At 38.3% G+C, this 12,079-nt stretch overlaps 1 protein-coding gene across 2 annotated transcripts in view; it reads right to left on the reverse strand.

Moving 5' to 3' along the window:
* ASB12 (ankyrin repeat and SOCS box containing 12) overlaps nucleotides 1-12,079 on the reverse strand; it is a 182,235-nt gene that overhangs the window by 128,624 nt on the left and 41,532 nt on the right. For both annotated transcript variants that reach the window (XM_081042042.1, XM_081042043.1), the window contains 3 exons: nucleotides 5,886-6,043; nucleotides 1,309-1,437; nucleotides 8-142 (listed from right to left, as the gene is read on the reverse strand). In XM_081042042.1, coding sequence (XP_080898168.1) covers nucleotides 8-142; nucleotides 1,309-1,437; nucleotides 5,886-6,043 — 422 coding nt within the window. The remainder of the gene's footprint in view (nucleotides 1-7; nucleotides 143-1,308; nucleotides 1,438-5,885; nucleotides 6,044-12,079) is intronic.

A 12,079-nucleotide genomic window follows, 5' to 3' on the forward strand; every position in this document is an offset into this window, starting at 1 on the left:
GAGATACCTTTGGTCTTGTGTCTACAACATACATAAACTGGTTCACCGGGTTCGTATGGCTAATGGCCTCTAGCAAGAGCTCATCATCTACACAGCGAGTATAAAATCCAGACAGAGGCTGGCTACAGCGGCAAATGGCAGCCTGTAAGGAAAAAAAAAATGTGTCAGTTGAGTGATCATATGCACAGGTGGTCAAAAATCCTCCTGGATCCCAGGTTTGGTGAGCAGAAAAAGATGAGCCAACTCAGAATAGTGCAGCAAAGAGAAGTGTAGCTCTGAAATGCAGCCGTGCCACTGACATTGGGCTCAGCCTCCTGCCTCCCCCTGGCATGTGGGCTGTGTTACCATAAACTGCTGCTCAGAATAGTCTTGTTTTTCCCTTCTACTTGGCTAAGATTCTCAACCTAGTCTTGGCAAATCCAGACTATAAGAAAATCACATCTTGAGTGCTTCCTTAATAAAATTCTATTCTCAATATGTATTAGGCTAGTGTTTTTCAGAAACTGCTTTTTATAGTCGCAGTAATATCACCCATATAAACCAGAGGCTGGCAGTGGCAGCAGAATTCCAGATACAGCAGAGATTTAGAGTGTCTTAAGAGAGCAGGGTTTACTCATTAATTTCAAATCAGAGGGGCTGGTTTGTTTTGAGCTATTTCAATATAAAAACCACAGTTATTTAGCAGGTATATTGGTAATGATTAGCTAATGGACTGCATTGTACTTCAGTGTACTTTTTAAGGAATCTGCTTACTTTGATGGTTTGACACCAAGACACTCACTTGTATCACTATACTCTTTAGCACCTGAATAGTTACCTACTTGAGAACATGACTATTTGTCTAACTCCAGATCTGAGAATGATCACAAGAGGCAGTAATTATTATCCCATCCTATGGAAGAGGACCCAAAAGGAGGAGTTAAGTGCTTTTTCCTACCACCTTAAATTATAAGTAGTGAAAAAGAATCAAGGATGTCTGTGTTGTAGTGGCGGCCACAGTCCCCAAATATTCTTTCATATAACCTTGCATTCAACAGCTTCCCATCAAGCAGGAGCCCACAGAGAAGGTAAGAAACAAATGAACACATTAAAAATGCTAGTTAACATCTGCATACCATCACAGATTACAATTTACAAAGTACACATACATTTTCCCTTATGTAACCCACTTAAAAACCCTGAAAAGTACTAAGTTCAGTGAAGTAACTTGCTTGAGATCACACAGCTAGTAAGTAGCAATGGTGAGACTTAAACTGAAATTTTCTAGAATCAAGTTTAGTTCTCATGAGAGAAGTTTGCTCAACTCACATTGTTCTCTTTGTAGAGGTAGGAGAGCACAGGTACCCGTTCTTTACTTCTGAACTTCGAACTTCCAACCACCGTTCCCAAGGTAACAGATTTAGGAACCACTATTTCAGGAGGGTAGGTACTGCATATCTAAAAGAAAAACTCAATTTTTTAATTTCAATATATATATTTTTTATATTTTTTCACTTAATACCAACAGGTTGGAATAGCAATCACTTAAGCATTAGCTTTCTAGTATTTTATCATCTTAGAATCGCCCATCCCTCAGAAATAGGAACAAAAATATCTTTGGTGTAATAGCTTTTCCAAGTATGTTATTATTGTCTAGAAAGGTACATACTGAAGTATATAAGAACAAAAGGTACTAACATTATAGGTAGAAATACACGTTATAAGTAAAAGTGCACATATAACCATACACTGAAATTCCTACACTTGCCTATCAGAGCAAACAATGTATATTATAAATAAGTAAATTAAAACAAATAGACTCAAATATAAGGCAGACACGTGGAAAAGGAGAAAACATAATGTACTCTTTCTTAAAATGCATACTCGGTTCCTCATTTATGCATCTTCAGGGCCTTTAAAACACTAGTCTGGGGGTATAAGTGTTATCATTTTATGTATGACTTACTCTATAAAAAGACTGATATATTTTTCTCCAATTTACCAGCTGTTAGTGGTTGATTACCAAAATATATCTTTCTAAAGAGACAGTGACAAAATATTGTAATGGAACAAACCTAATTCTAATCATTCTTCTAAGTAAAGAACACCCTTAAACTTTTGACAATGGATCAAACAAACAAAAATATGAATAGGCAAAAAAGTTTGAGGTGGATCAGGCTCTATGTAACTCATTAAAGTAAATGTCTTAAAATGCAGAACACTTGCAGGGTAGCCTGATGGCTCAATTGATTAGAGTGTGAGCTCTGAACAACAGGGTTGCTGGTTCGATTCCCACACAGGCCAGTGAGGTGCGCCCTCCACAACTAAATTGAAGACAACGAGCAGCCACTGAGTTTCTGGAGGGGCAGCCAGATGGCTCAGTTGGTTAGAGTGAAAGCTCTCAAAAAGAAGGTTGCCAGTTCTGAACCCCAATTGAACTTGGAGCTGAGCTGTGCCCTCCACAACTAGACTGAAAAACAACTTCATGGAGCTGATGGGCCCTGGAGAAACACACTGTTTCCCAATATTCCCCAATAAAATTTATTTTAAAAAACGCAGAATATTTGAAAAAGTTCTCTACCTATCACCATACCTGGACTCAGACTTTGAAGAAGTGGGTCATAAAAAGAGAAATAAATGGAACTTCTCTAACAACTCAGAAGGTTACATGCATCCCAGATGCCAACACAGATATTTCAGACCTCATTTGGGGGACTTAGATACATATTTTAAGTGGAAAGAATTCATCTCATCTCTAATCATTCTTGTCAAGTATGACCCTAACAAGCCACCTCACAAATGGTCAGACTAAGTGACAACTCATCAATTCTCATATCTAGTGGATATTCTACACTGTGTTACCAGAAAGCTATTGTAATTGCTGTCTTTTCATGCTAGTAAAAAGCTGTAAAGATCTAACAATTCACAGATACCACTTTAACACCAATGACTCCCTGTGCAGAAAAGTTATCATAGCAAGCCTGACTGCTACCCTTAGAAAGGCCTGCTTACAAGGTTGGCCCTTGGTTGATGCATGGGAACTTGGATTTGGAAAGGGTTCCCACAATTCCTTAACTGGTAAGAGTGACTCATCATGCCTAAATTGTTTGTACAAACATTGTGGTTTATGCCAAACTCCTGTTTTCCTTCTAGGCCATCTGAAACTTTGGCATACACTAGGCAGAGAATGCCTGTGTGACCAGGCCCCAAAAAAAATCCTGGCCATTGTTTCTCCATTGAGTCCCTACAGACAACATTTTCCATACGTTGTCACAATTTCTGGCTACAGGAATTAAGCATGTCCTATGTGACTCCTCAGGGAGAGGACTCTGAAGCTCGTGCTTGGTTTTCTCTGGACTTTGCTCCTTTTCCATTTGCTCATTTTGCTTTATATCTTTTCACTGTAAAAAATCACAACCACAAGTACCTCTGAGTCCTCCTAGTGAATCACTAAACCTGAGGAAAGGTCTTGGGGTCCCCTAATACATTTGGACCAGAGCTCTTTATTGAGATCTAGACTCAAAGCTTGGTATTAAATGCTTGATATCTTTTGGATCACCTTGAACTCAAGTCTAAAACTAAAGACATTGCCCTTTTCTTATGCTCCTTATCTTGGCTAACATATCCATTACCCATTTGGTCACCTTAGCCAGAAACCAGGAAACCCGGAATGCATACTAAGATTCTCCCTCTTTATCCCAGCCACATTAAGCTGTCACCAGGTTCTTTCAATTGTACCACCTAAATATCTCTTAAATACATCTTCTCCTCTCCATCCATAGTCATTGCCGTAATTCAGGTTCTCATCAATTCTCATATCATTCTTCTGCATTCTTAGCTCAAGCACACCAATTCTCCACACCACTACCAAAGTCATCTTTCTAAAATGCAAACATACTCACATTCCTTTCCAGCCTAAAACAGTCTAGTGACTCCTGTCTTAAGGATAATGTTCAAATTCCTTAATTTGGCATGAAGCCCGTCATAATCTGACTTCACTTCCTGATCTCTGTCTTTCTCTCCCAGTATAAATTAAGACAGATTTTCTTCTCCAGATGATTTCTCAAAGCGTCAAGCTGTTTCTGGCATCCCAGCCTGAATTCCACAGCCTTCATCTATGCTACCACAGTGCTCTATGCTTTAGGAGAATTCTGACTCAGTCTCCTGAGTGTTATAGGTACTTAATAAATGTTTGCTGCTGCGATCGCCATAAAAATCCCAATGGCATGTTTTAAAGAAATAGAACAAAAAATCATCATATATGTTTGGAACCACAAAAGACCACAACTAGCCAAAGCAATCTTAAGAAAAAAAAACAATGTTGGAGGCATCACACTCCCTGACTTTAGCTTGTACTACAGGGCAACAATACTCAAAACAGCATGGTATTGGAAGAACAACAGACACATAGACCAATGGAATAGAATTGAGAACCCAGAAATAAAAACACGTAAATATGAATAATTTTTGACAAAGAAGCAAAAAACATACAATGGAGGAAAGACAGCCTCTTCAATAAATGGTGCTGGGAGAACTGGAAAGCCACGTGCAAAACAATGAAACTGGACTGCTAACTGTCACCATGTACCAAAATTAATTCAAAATGGATCAAAGACTTAAGCATAAGACCTGAAACAATAAACTGCATAGAAGAAAACATAGCTACTAAACGTATGGATTTTGGGTTCAAAGAGCATTTTATGAATTTGACTCCAGAGGCAAAGGAAGTAAAAGCTAACATAAATGAATGCGACTATATCAAACTTAAAAGCTTCTGCACAGCAATTTTGCAAACAGTGCCTCCAATAACGGGCTAATATACAAAATATACAAGGAACACATACAACTCAACAACAAAAAAACAAACAACCCAATTGAAAAATGAGCAGAGGACCTGAAAAGACATTTCTCCAAAGAGGACATACAAATGGCAAATAGACATATGAAAAAATGCCCAACGTCACTAATGATCAGAGAAATGCAAATAAAAACCACAATGAGATATCACCTCACCTCAGTTAGAATGGCTATCATCAACAAGACAAATAGTAACAAGTCTTGGAGAGGCTGTGGAGAAAACGGAATCCTCATACACTGTTGGTGGGAATGCAGATTGGTGCAGCTGTTACGGAAGGCAGTGTGGAGGTTCCTCAAAATATTACGAATAGAATTACCATGTGACCCAGGAATCCCTCTCCTGGGTATCTACCCAAAATATCTGAAAACATTTATCCGTAAAGACACGTGTGCTCCAATGTTCATTGCAGCTTTGTTTACACTGGCCAAGACATGGAAACAACCAAAACGTCCTTCGATAGATGAATGGATAAAGAAGTTGTGGCATATATACACAATGGAATACTATTTGACGGTAAGAAAAGATGATATAGGACCATCTGTGACAACATGGATGGATCTTGAGCCTATAATGCTAAGCAAAATGAGTCAGTCAGAAAAAGCAGAGAACCCTATGATTTCACTGATAGGTGGTATATAAACCAAAAACAACAAAAGAACAAGAGAAACAAATGAGAAACAAAAACTCATAGACACAGACAATAGTTTAGTGGTTATCAGACGGTAAGGGGGAAGGTGTGTGTTAGATGAGGGTAAGGGGGATCAAATATATGGTGATGGAAGGAGAACTGACTCTGGGTGGTGAACACACAACGGGATTTATAGATGACGTAATACAGAATTATACACCTGAAATCTACGTAACTTTACTAACAACTGTCACCCCAATAAATTATAATTAAAAATTTTTTTTTAAATAAATAAATGCTGCATGGCTGAATGTTAAATGAAAAGGAGAGATTATGACTGATTTTTGCAAAACCTTGTTTGCTGATAGTCTTCTGTTTTAATTAAATGGACCTAAAGGAAAACAGCAATGACAAAATTACCTCATAGTTTCTGTTGGCATCTGTTATGATCCAGTACCTGTTGGGAAGTCCCATACGTCCAAAGTCTGATACTGGGTCAATGAGTTTCCATCCAATCTCTCTCATGTCTTTTGAGGATTTTGGATTATAAGAAAAAGCATATAGATCTTCACATAATGCTAGGGAAGAGAGATAAGCATGAAAACAAAGTAATAATGAGTGAAACTTAGAGAACACCAAATAATGCAAAAAAAAAAAAAAGGCTATACTTTCTTTCTCCCAAAGGGAATGTCTGTCATACAGCCCCAGAAAAGGAAAATGATCTGTGTACAAGGCTGCCTTTATGTAAGGAATGAGAACTGGAATATTGCTTTCGAATCACCTGTTTGTTTTTTTTTGAGTAAGAAATAAACTTTTATTGTTTAAGCCACAGAGATTGTGAGGTTATTGATTATTGCAGCAAAACCTTGTTTATTCTGAATGACAATGCTGCTGGTTCTTTTTATCCAATTCACTTCAAAATGTGTGTTGATATTCAGTCCAGTTGAGCCTTTATAGTTTTTGGACTATTTTATTATTAGTTTCAAGTACACAAAACAATGTAATAACTTTTTTTTTGTCTGAATCTCCAGCAGGAAAGGAGGGGAGGCTCAAAGATTCTTTCTGAGTCTTGTTTGTTAATAAATAGCTTAAAGTCAGTATCCCAAAAAGTAATTTCAGGATGGCAAATTTTGGTTTCCTTTGTCACCGGGAATGACAATTTTCCTCGGTTCGTGTCTACTTCGAAGAAAGAATTCAGTCAAGAGACAGGAATCAAGCAAGCGGCAGACAGCGAAGTTTACTTGCAAAGCAGTGAGCAGTGCTAGTTCGGGGACAGACAATGTGCTGTGTGGATGAGAGAAGAAGCACTGTGGCTGACTCTCATAGCATCCCCTGGCAGAGCTGAACCACCAGGAGCCAAGGGCAGGGCCCAGCTTAAGAGGCACAAGATTCAACATATCCAGAAGCCAACTCTAGACTGTAGAATACTGTAGCACAAGAACTGCCTCCTCAAGGGTTAGGAAACCCTTTACTGTAGCACCAGAACTGCCTCCTCAAGGGTCAAGAAGCCCTTTTCTGAACAGCCCCCAGACCAAAATAACCTAGTCATTAATCATAAACACCACGTATTGCAAGGTCAGAAAGCTCTGTTGAGAAAATGCTTATCTGGCAGCAAAAATGTAAGCAAGGACACAGGACCAAAAGTCTTGTAAATATCTTGCCTGTGTGAAAAATTACTGAGAGCCTTAAAATGTTATCCTATAAAATCCCCTAGCTTTGTGTGTTTGGGGTCCTTGTTGAAACTCGCTGTGTCGGGCAGATACTAGGACCACAGCTAGCTGGAAATAAACCTCGCTGTGTGACTTGCATTATCGTGTGATTCTGTTCGCTTGAGGAGGGGTTGACTCCGGACCCAAACATAGACCAAACAAGAGTACTACCGGGTTTGACCTACAAGTCACACACCCAGAAGGAATTCTGTGAAGGCATAAGAGCCCATAGAGGCCAAACCTCATTTAAGTGGCCAACCCTCACCCAGCAGAACACCCTGCGATGGGCAGAGCCAAGTCTCACAACTAGACAGCCTAGGAGTTAAACACACCTACTCACAAGCAGAAGCAATTAAAGTTCTTCTTGAAAAGGACAATATACTAAACACACGAGCCACCTTTGGAGCACATGCAGAGGAGAAGAACGAAGTAGTCCAAGTCAAATATAAAGGACACATACTACATAAGATAACCCAGCAAGAACTAAGAGCTCTAGGGGATCTTCCTAATACATCAAAGCAAACACAGAGAGTCAGTCAGAATGGGGAGACAAAAAAACATGTCCCAAATAAAAGAACAGAAGAAACCTCCACAACTGGAACCAAATACAGCAGAGGTAACCAACCTGTCTGAGACAGAGTTCAGAACACTGGTGATAAGAATGTTTAAGGAGCTTAGAGAAGACATAAAGAAGGATATAGAAGTCATAAAGAACAACCAGTTAGAACTAAAAAAGGATGTAGAAATCTTAACGAACAACCAGCTAGAACTAAAGAACACAATTACCGAAATTAAGAACTCACTTGAAGGAATGACCAGCAGGTTAGATGAAGCAGAGGATCGAATCAGCGACTTAGAAGACAAGTTAGCAGAGATCACTCAAACTGAACAACAGAAAGAAAAAAGAATAAAAAACAATAAAGATGGGTTAAGAGACCTCTGGGATAACATCAAGCGCAACAACATGAGCATCATAGGAATACCAGAAGGCGAAGAGAGGAAGCAAGGGATTGAGAACATATTTGAGGTAATAATGTCCGAAAACTTCCCTAACCTGATGAAGGAAACCAACATACAAGCCCAGGAAGTGCAGAGAGTTCCAACCAGGATAAACCCAAACAGGCCCACACCAAGATACATTATAGTTAAAATGGCAAAGCTTAAAGACAAAGAGAGAATCTTAAAAGCAGCAAGAGAAAGGCAGAAGGTTACGTACAAGGGAACTCCCATAAGGCTATCAAATGACTTTTCTACAGAAACATTGAAGGCCAGGAGAGAGTGGCAGAAGATACTCAAAGTGATGGAACACAAAGGCCTACAACCTAGATTGCTTTATCCAGCAAGGCTATCATTTAAAGTTGATGGAGAGATAAAGAGCTTCCCAGAAAACAAACAGAGAATTTATTACAACCAAGCCAGCATTGCAAGAAATACTAAAAGGACTTCTGTAAATAGAAGAAAGATGAAAACAATTTACTACAAATTTAAAAATGGCAATAACTATGTACCTATCAATAATCACTTTAACTGTAAACGGATTAAATGCTCCAATCAAGAGACAGGGTGGCTGAGTGGATAAGGAAGCAAGACCCTTGTATATGCTGTATACAAGAGACTCACCTCAGATCAAAAGACACACACAGGCTGAAAGTGAAGGGTTGGAGGAAGATATTTCATGCAAATGGAAATGAGAAAAAAGCTGGAGTTGCAATAGTTATATCTGACAAAATAAACTTTAAAATGAAGAACATATTCAAATATAAAGATGGGCACTATACAATAATAAAGGGATCAATCCGACAAGAGGACATGACCCTAGTAAACATCTATGCACCCAACATAAGAGCACCTAAATATATAAAACAGATACTGACTGACATAAAGACAGAGATCAACAGTAACACTATCATAGTGGGGGACTTCAACACACCTCTGACAACAAGGGACAGGTCCTCCAGACAGAAAATCAAAATGGAAACAACAGCCTTAAATGATACATTGGACCACTTGGATTGAATCGATATTTTCGGAGCATTTCACTCCAATGCTGCAAATTTCACGTTTTTCTCAAGAATACATGGAACATTTTCCAATATACACCATATGTTAGGCCACAAAACAAGCCTTGATAAATTTAAGAAAATTGAAATCATACCAATTGTCTTCTCTGATCACAGAGCTATGAAATTAGAAATGAACTACAGCAAAAAACTGGAAGACACACAAAGTTATGGAGGCTGAATAACCTATTACTAAATAATGAATGGGTCAAGCAGGAGATCAAGGAAGAAATCAAAAGATATCTCGAGACAAACGAATATGAAAACACGACAACCCAAAATCTATGGGCTACCAGGAAAGCAGTCCTAAGAGGGAGATTCATAGCACTGCAGGCCTACCTAAAGAAACAGGAAACATCACTAATTGACAGTTTATCTTCACACTTAAGGGATCTGGAAAAACAACAGCAAAATAAGCCCAAAGGGAGCACAAGGAAGGAGATAATAAGGATCAGAGCAGAAATAAATGAAATAGAAACCAGAAAAACAATACAAAAGATCGATGAATCCAAGAGTTGGTTCTTAGAGAAGATAAACAAAATTGACAAACCTTTAGCCAGACTCATTAAAAAAAGGAGAGGACCCAAATTAATAAAATCAGAAATGAAAGAGGAGAAGTGACAACAGACACCACAGAAATAGAAAAAATTTTAAGAAATTACTATGAGCAACTGTATCCTAACAAATTTGACAATCTGGAAGAAACAGACAATTTTCTAGAGGCGCACAAACTTCCAAGGCTAACTCAAGAAGAAACAGAAAGCCTGTACAGTCTGATTACCACTTATATGACACTGAAGAAAGAAATGAAAGAAGACAAAATAGATGGAAACACATTCCATGTTCTTGGATAGGAAAAATTAATATAGTTAAAATGTCCATACTGCCTAAGGCAATATACATATTCAACGCAATTCCTATCAAACTACCAACGACGTTTTTCACAGAAATAGAACATATAATCCTAAGATTTACATGGGACCATAAAAGACCCCGGATAGACTCAGCAATCTTGAGAAATAAGAACAAAGTGGGAGGTATAACGATACCTGACTTCCAACTATATTACAAGGCTACAGTAATCAAAACAGCATGGTACTGGCATAAAAATAGACACATAGATCAATGGAACAGAATAGAGAGTCCAGAAGGAAATCTATGCCTATATGCCCATCTAATCTACGACAATGGAAGCAAGAATGTACGATGGGGTAAAGAGAGTCTGTTCAATAAGTGGTGTTGGGAAACCTGGACAGACACATGCAAGAAAATGAAGCTGGACCACCTCCTTACACCATATACAAAAATAAATTCAAAATGGCTTAAAGACTTAAATGTAAGATCTGAAACCATAAAATATCTAGAAGAAAATATAGGAAGAAACTTCATGGACATTACCCGGAGTAAGATTTTCACTGATATATCCCCTCGCGCGAGGGAAGTAAGAGAAAAAATAAACATGTGGGATTACATCAAACTAAAAAGTTGTTTCACAGCAAAGTAAACCATCAATAAAACAAAAAGGGATCCTACTGAATGGGAAAAGATGTTTGCCAATGATATATCTGATAAGGGATTAATATCACAAATCTATAAAAAACTTACTCAACTCAACTCCAAAAAAACGAACAACCCAATTAAAAAATGGGCAGAGGACTTGAAGAGACATTTTTCTAAAAAGGACATACAGAAGGCAAGAAGACATATGAAGAAATGCTCAACCTCACTAACCATCAGAGAAATGCAAATAAAAACCACAATGAGATACCACCTCACTCCAGTCAAAATGGCTATCATCAATAAATCAACAAACAACAAATGCTGGCGTGGATGTGGAGAAAAGGGAACGCTAGTGCACTGTTGGTGGGATTGCAGATTAGTGCAGCCACTACGGAAAACAGTATGGAGGTATCTCAGGAGTCTGAAAATGGAACTACCCTATGATCCAGTAATTCCACTCCTAGGCATCTACCCGGAGAAATCCAAAACTCCAATTCAAAAATCAGTATGCACTCCTATGTTTATTGCAGCACTTTACACAATAGCCAAGATATGGAAACAACCGAAATGCCCATCGGTAGATGACTGGATTAAGAAGCTGTGATACATTTATACAATGGAGTATTACGCAGCCATAAAGAAGAAAGAAATCTTATCATTTGCAACAACATGGATGGATCTAGAGAACATTATGTTAAGTGAAATAAGTCAGAAAGAGAAAGACAAGTACCACATGATCTCACTTATATGCGGAATGTAAAGAAAAGAATAAGTGAATGAACTAATCAGAAACAGTTTTGGAGACAAAAAGGAAAAAACCGAGAGTTGTTAGATGGGCGGGGGAGGGCGGATAAGGGGAAATGTGAAGGGATTAGGACGCAGCTGGTAACCACAAGATGGCCTCAGAGTTTTTGAAAATTAATTTGGGGAACGTATTCAATAATGTTGTAAAGATTTTGTTGGGTATCCGATGGACATGTGTCCTATTTGGGAGACCACCTCAGGGATACTGTGGATGCCTGATCATGGCATTGTACACCAGAAGGTAAACAATAATGAATGCCAACTATAATTTTATATATATAATGTGATGACTCGGTGCAAGGTCGGAGGGATAGTGAATGGGGGAGGGGGTTCACAGTGTGAGGGATATAAATGTTGAACATCTAAGTATTACCTTGTCTTGTACACCTGAAACTAATAAATTAAAATAAAAATAAAAAACAACGTAATAGTTAGACATTTATCATTTATATCCCTCACACAGTGACAGCCCTCCTCCCCCCATTCACTATCCCTCTGTGGAATCATCTTTTAAATTAAAAAAAAAAAATTTGTTAAATTC

The sequence above is a fragment of the Rhinolophus hipposideros genome (genome assembly GCF_964194185.1).
Source record: "Rhinolophus hipposideros genome assembly, chromosome: X".
NCBI classification, from domain to species: Eukaryota; Metazoa; Chordata; class Mammalia; order Chiroptera; family Rhinolophidae; genus Rhinolophus; species Rhinolophus hipposideros.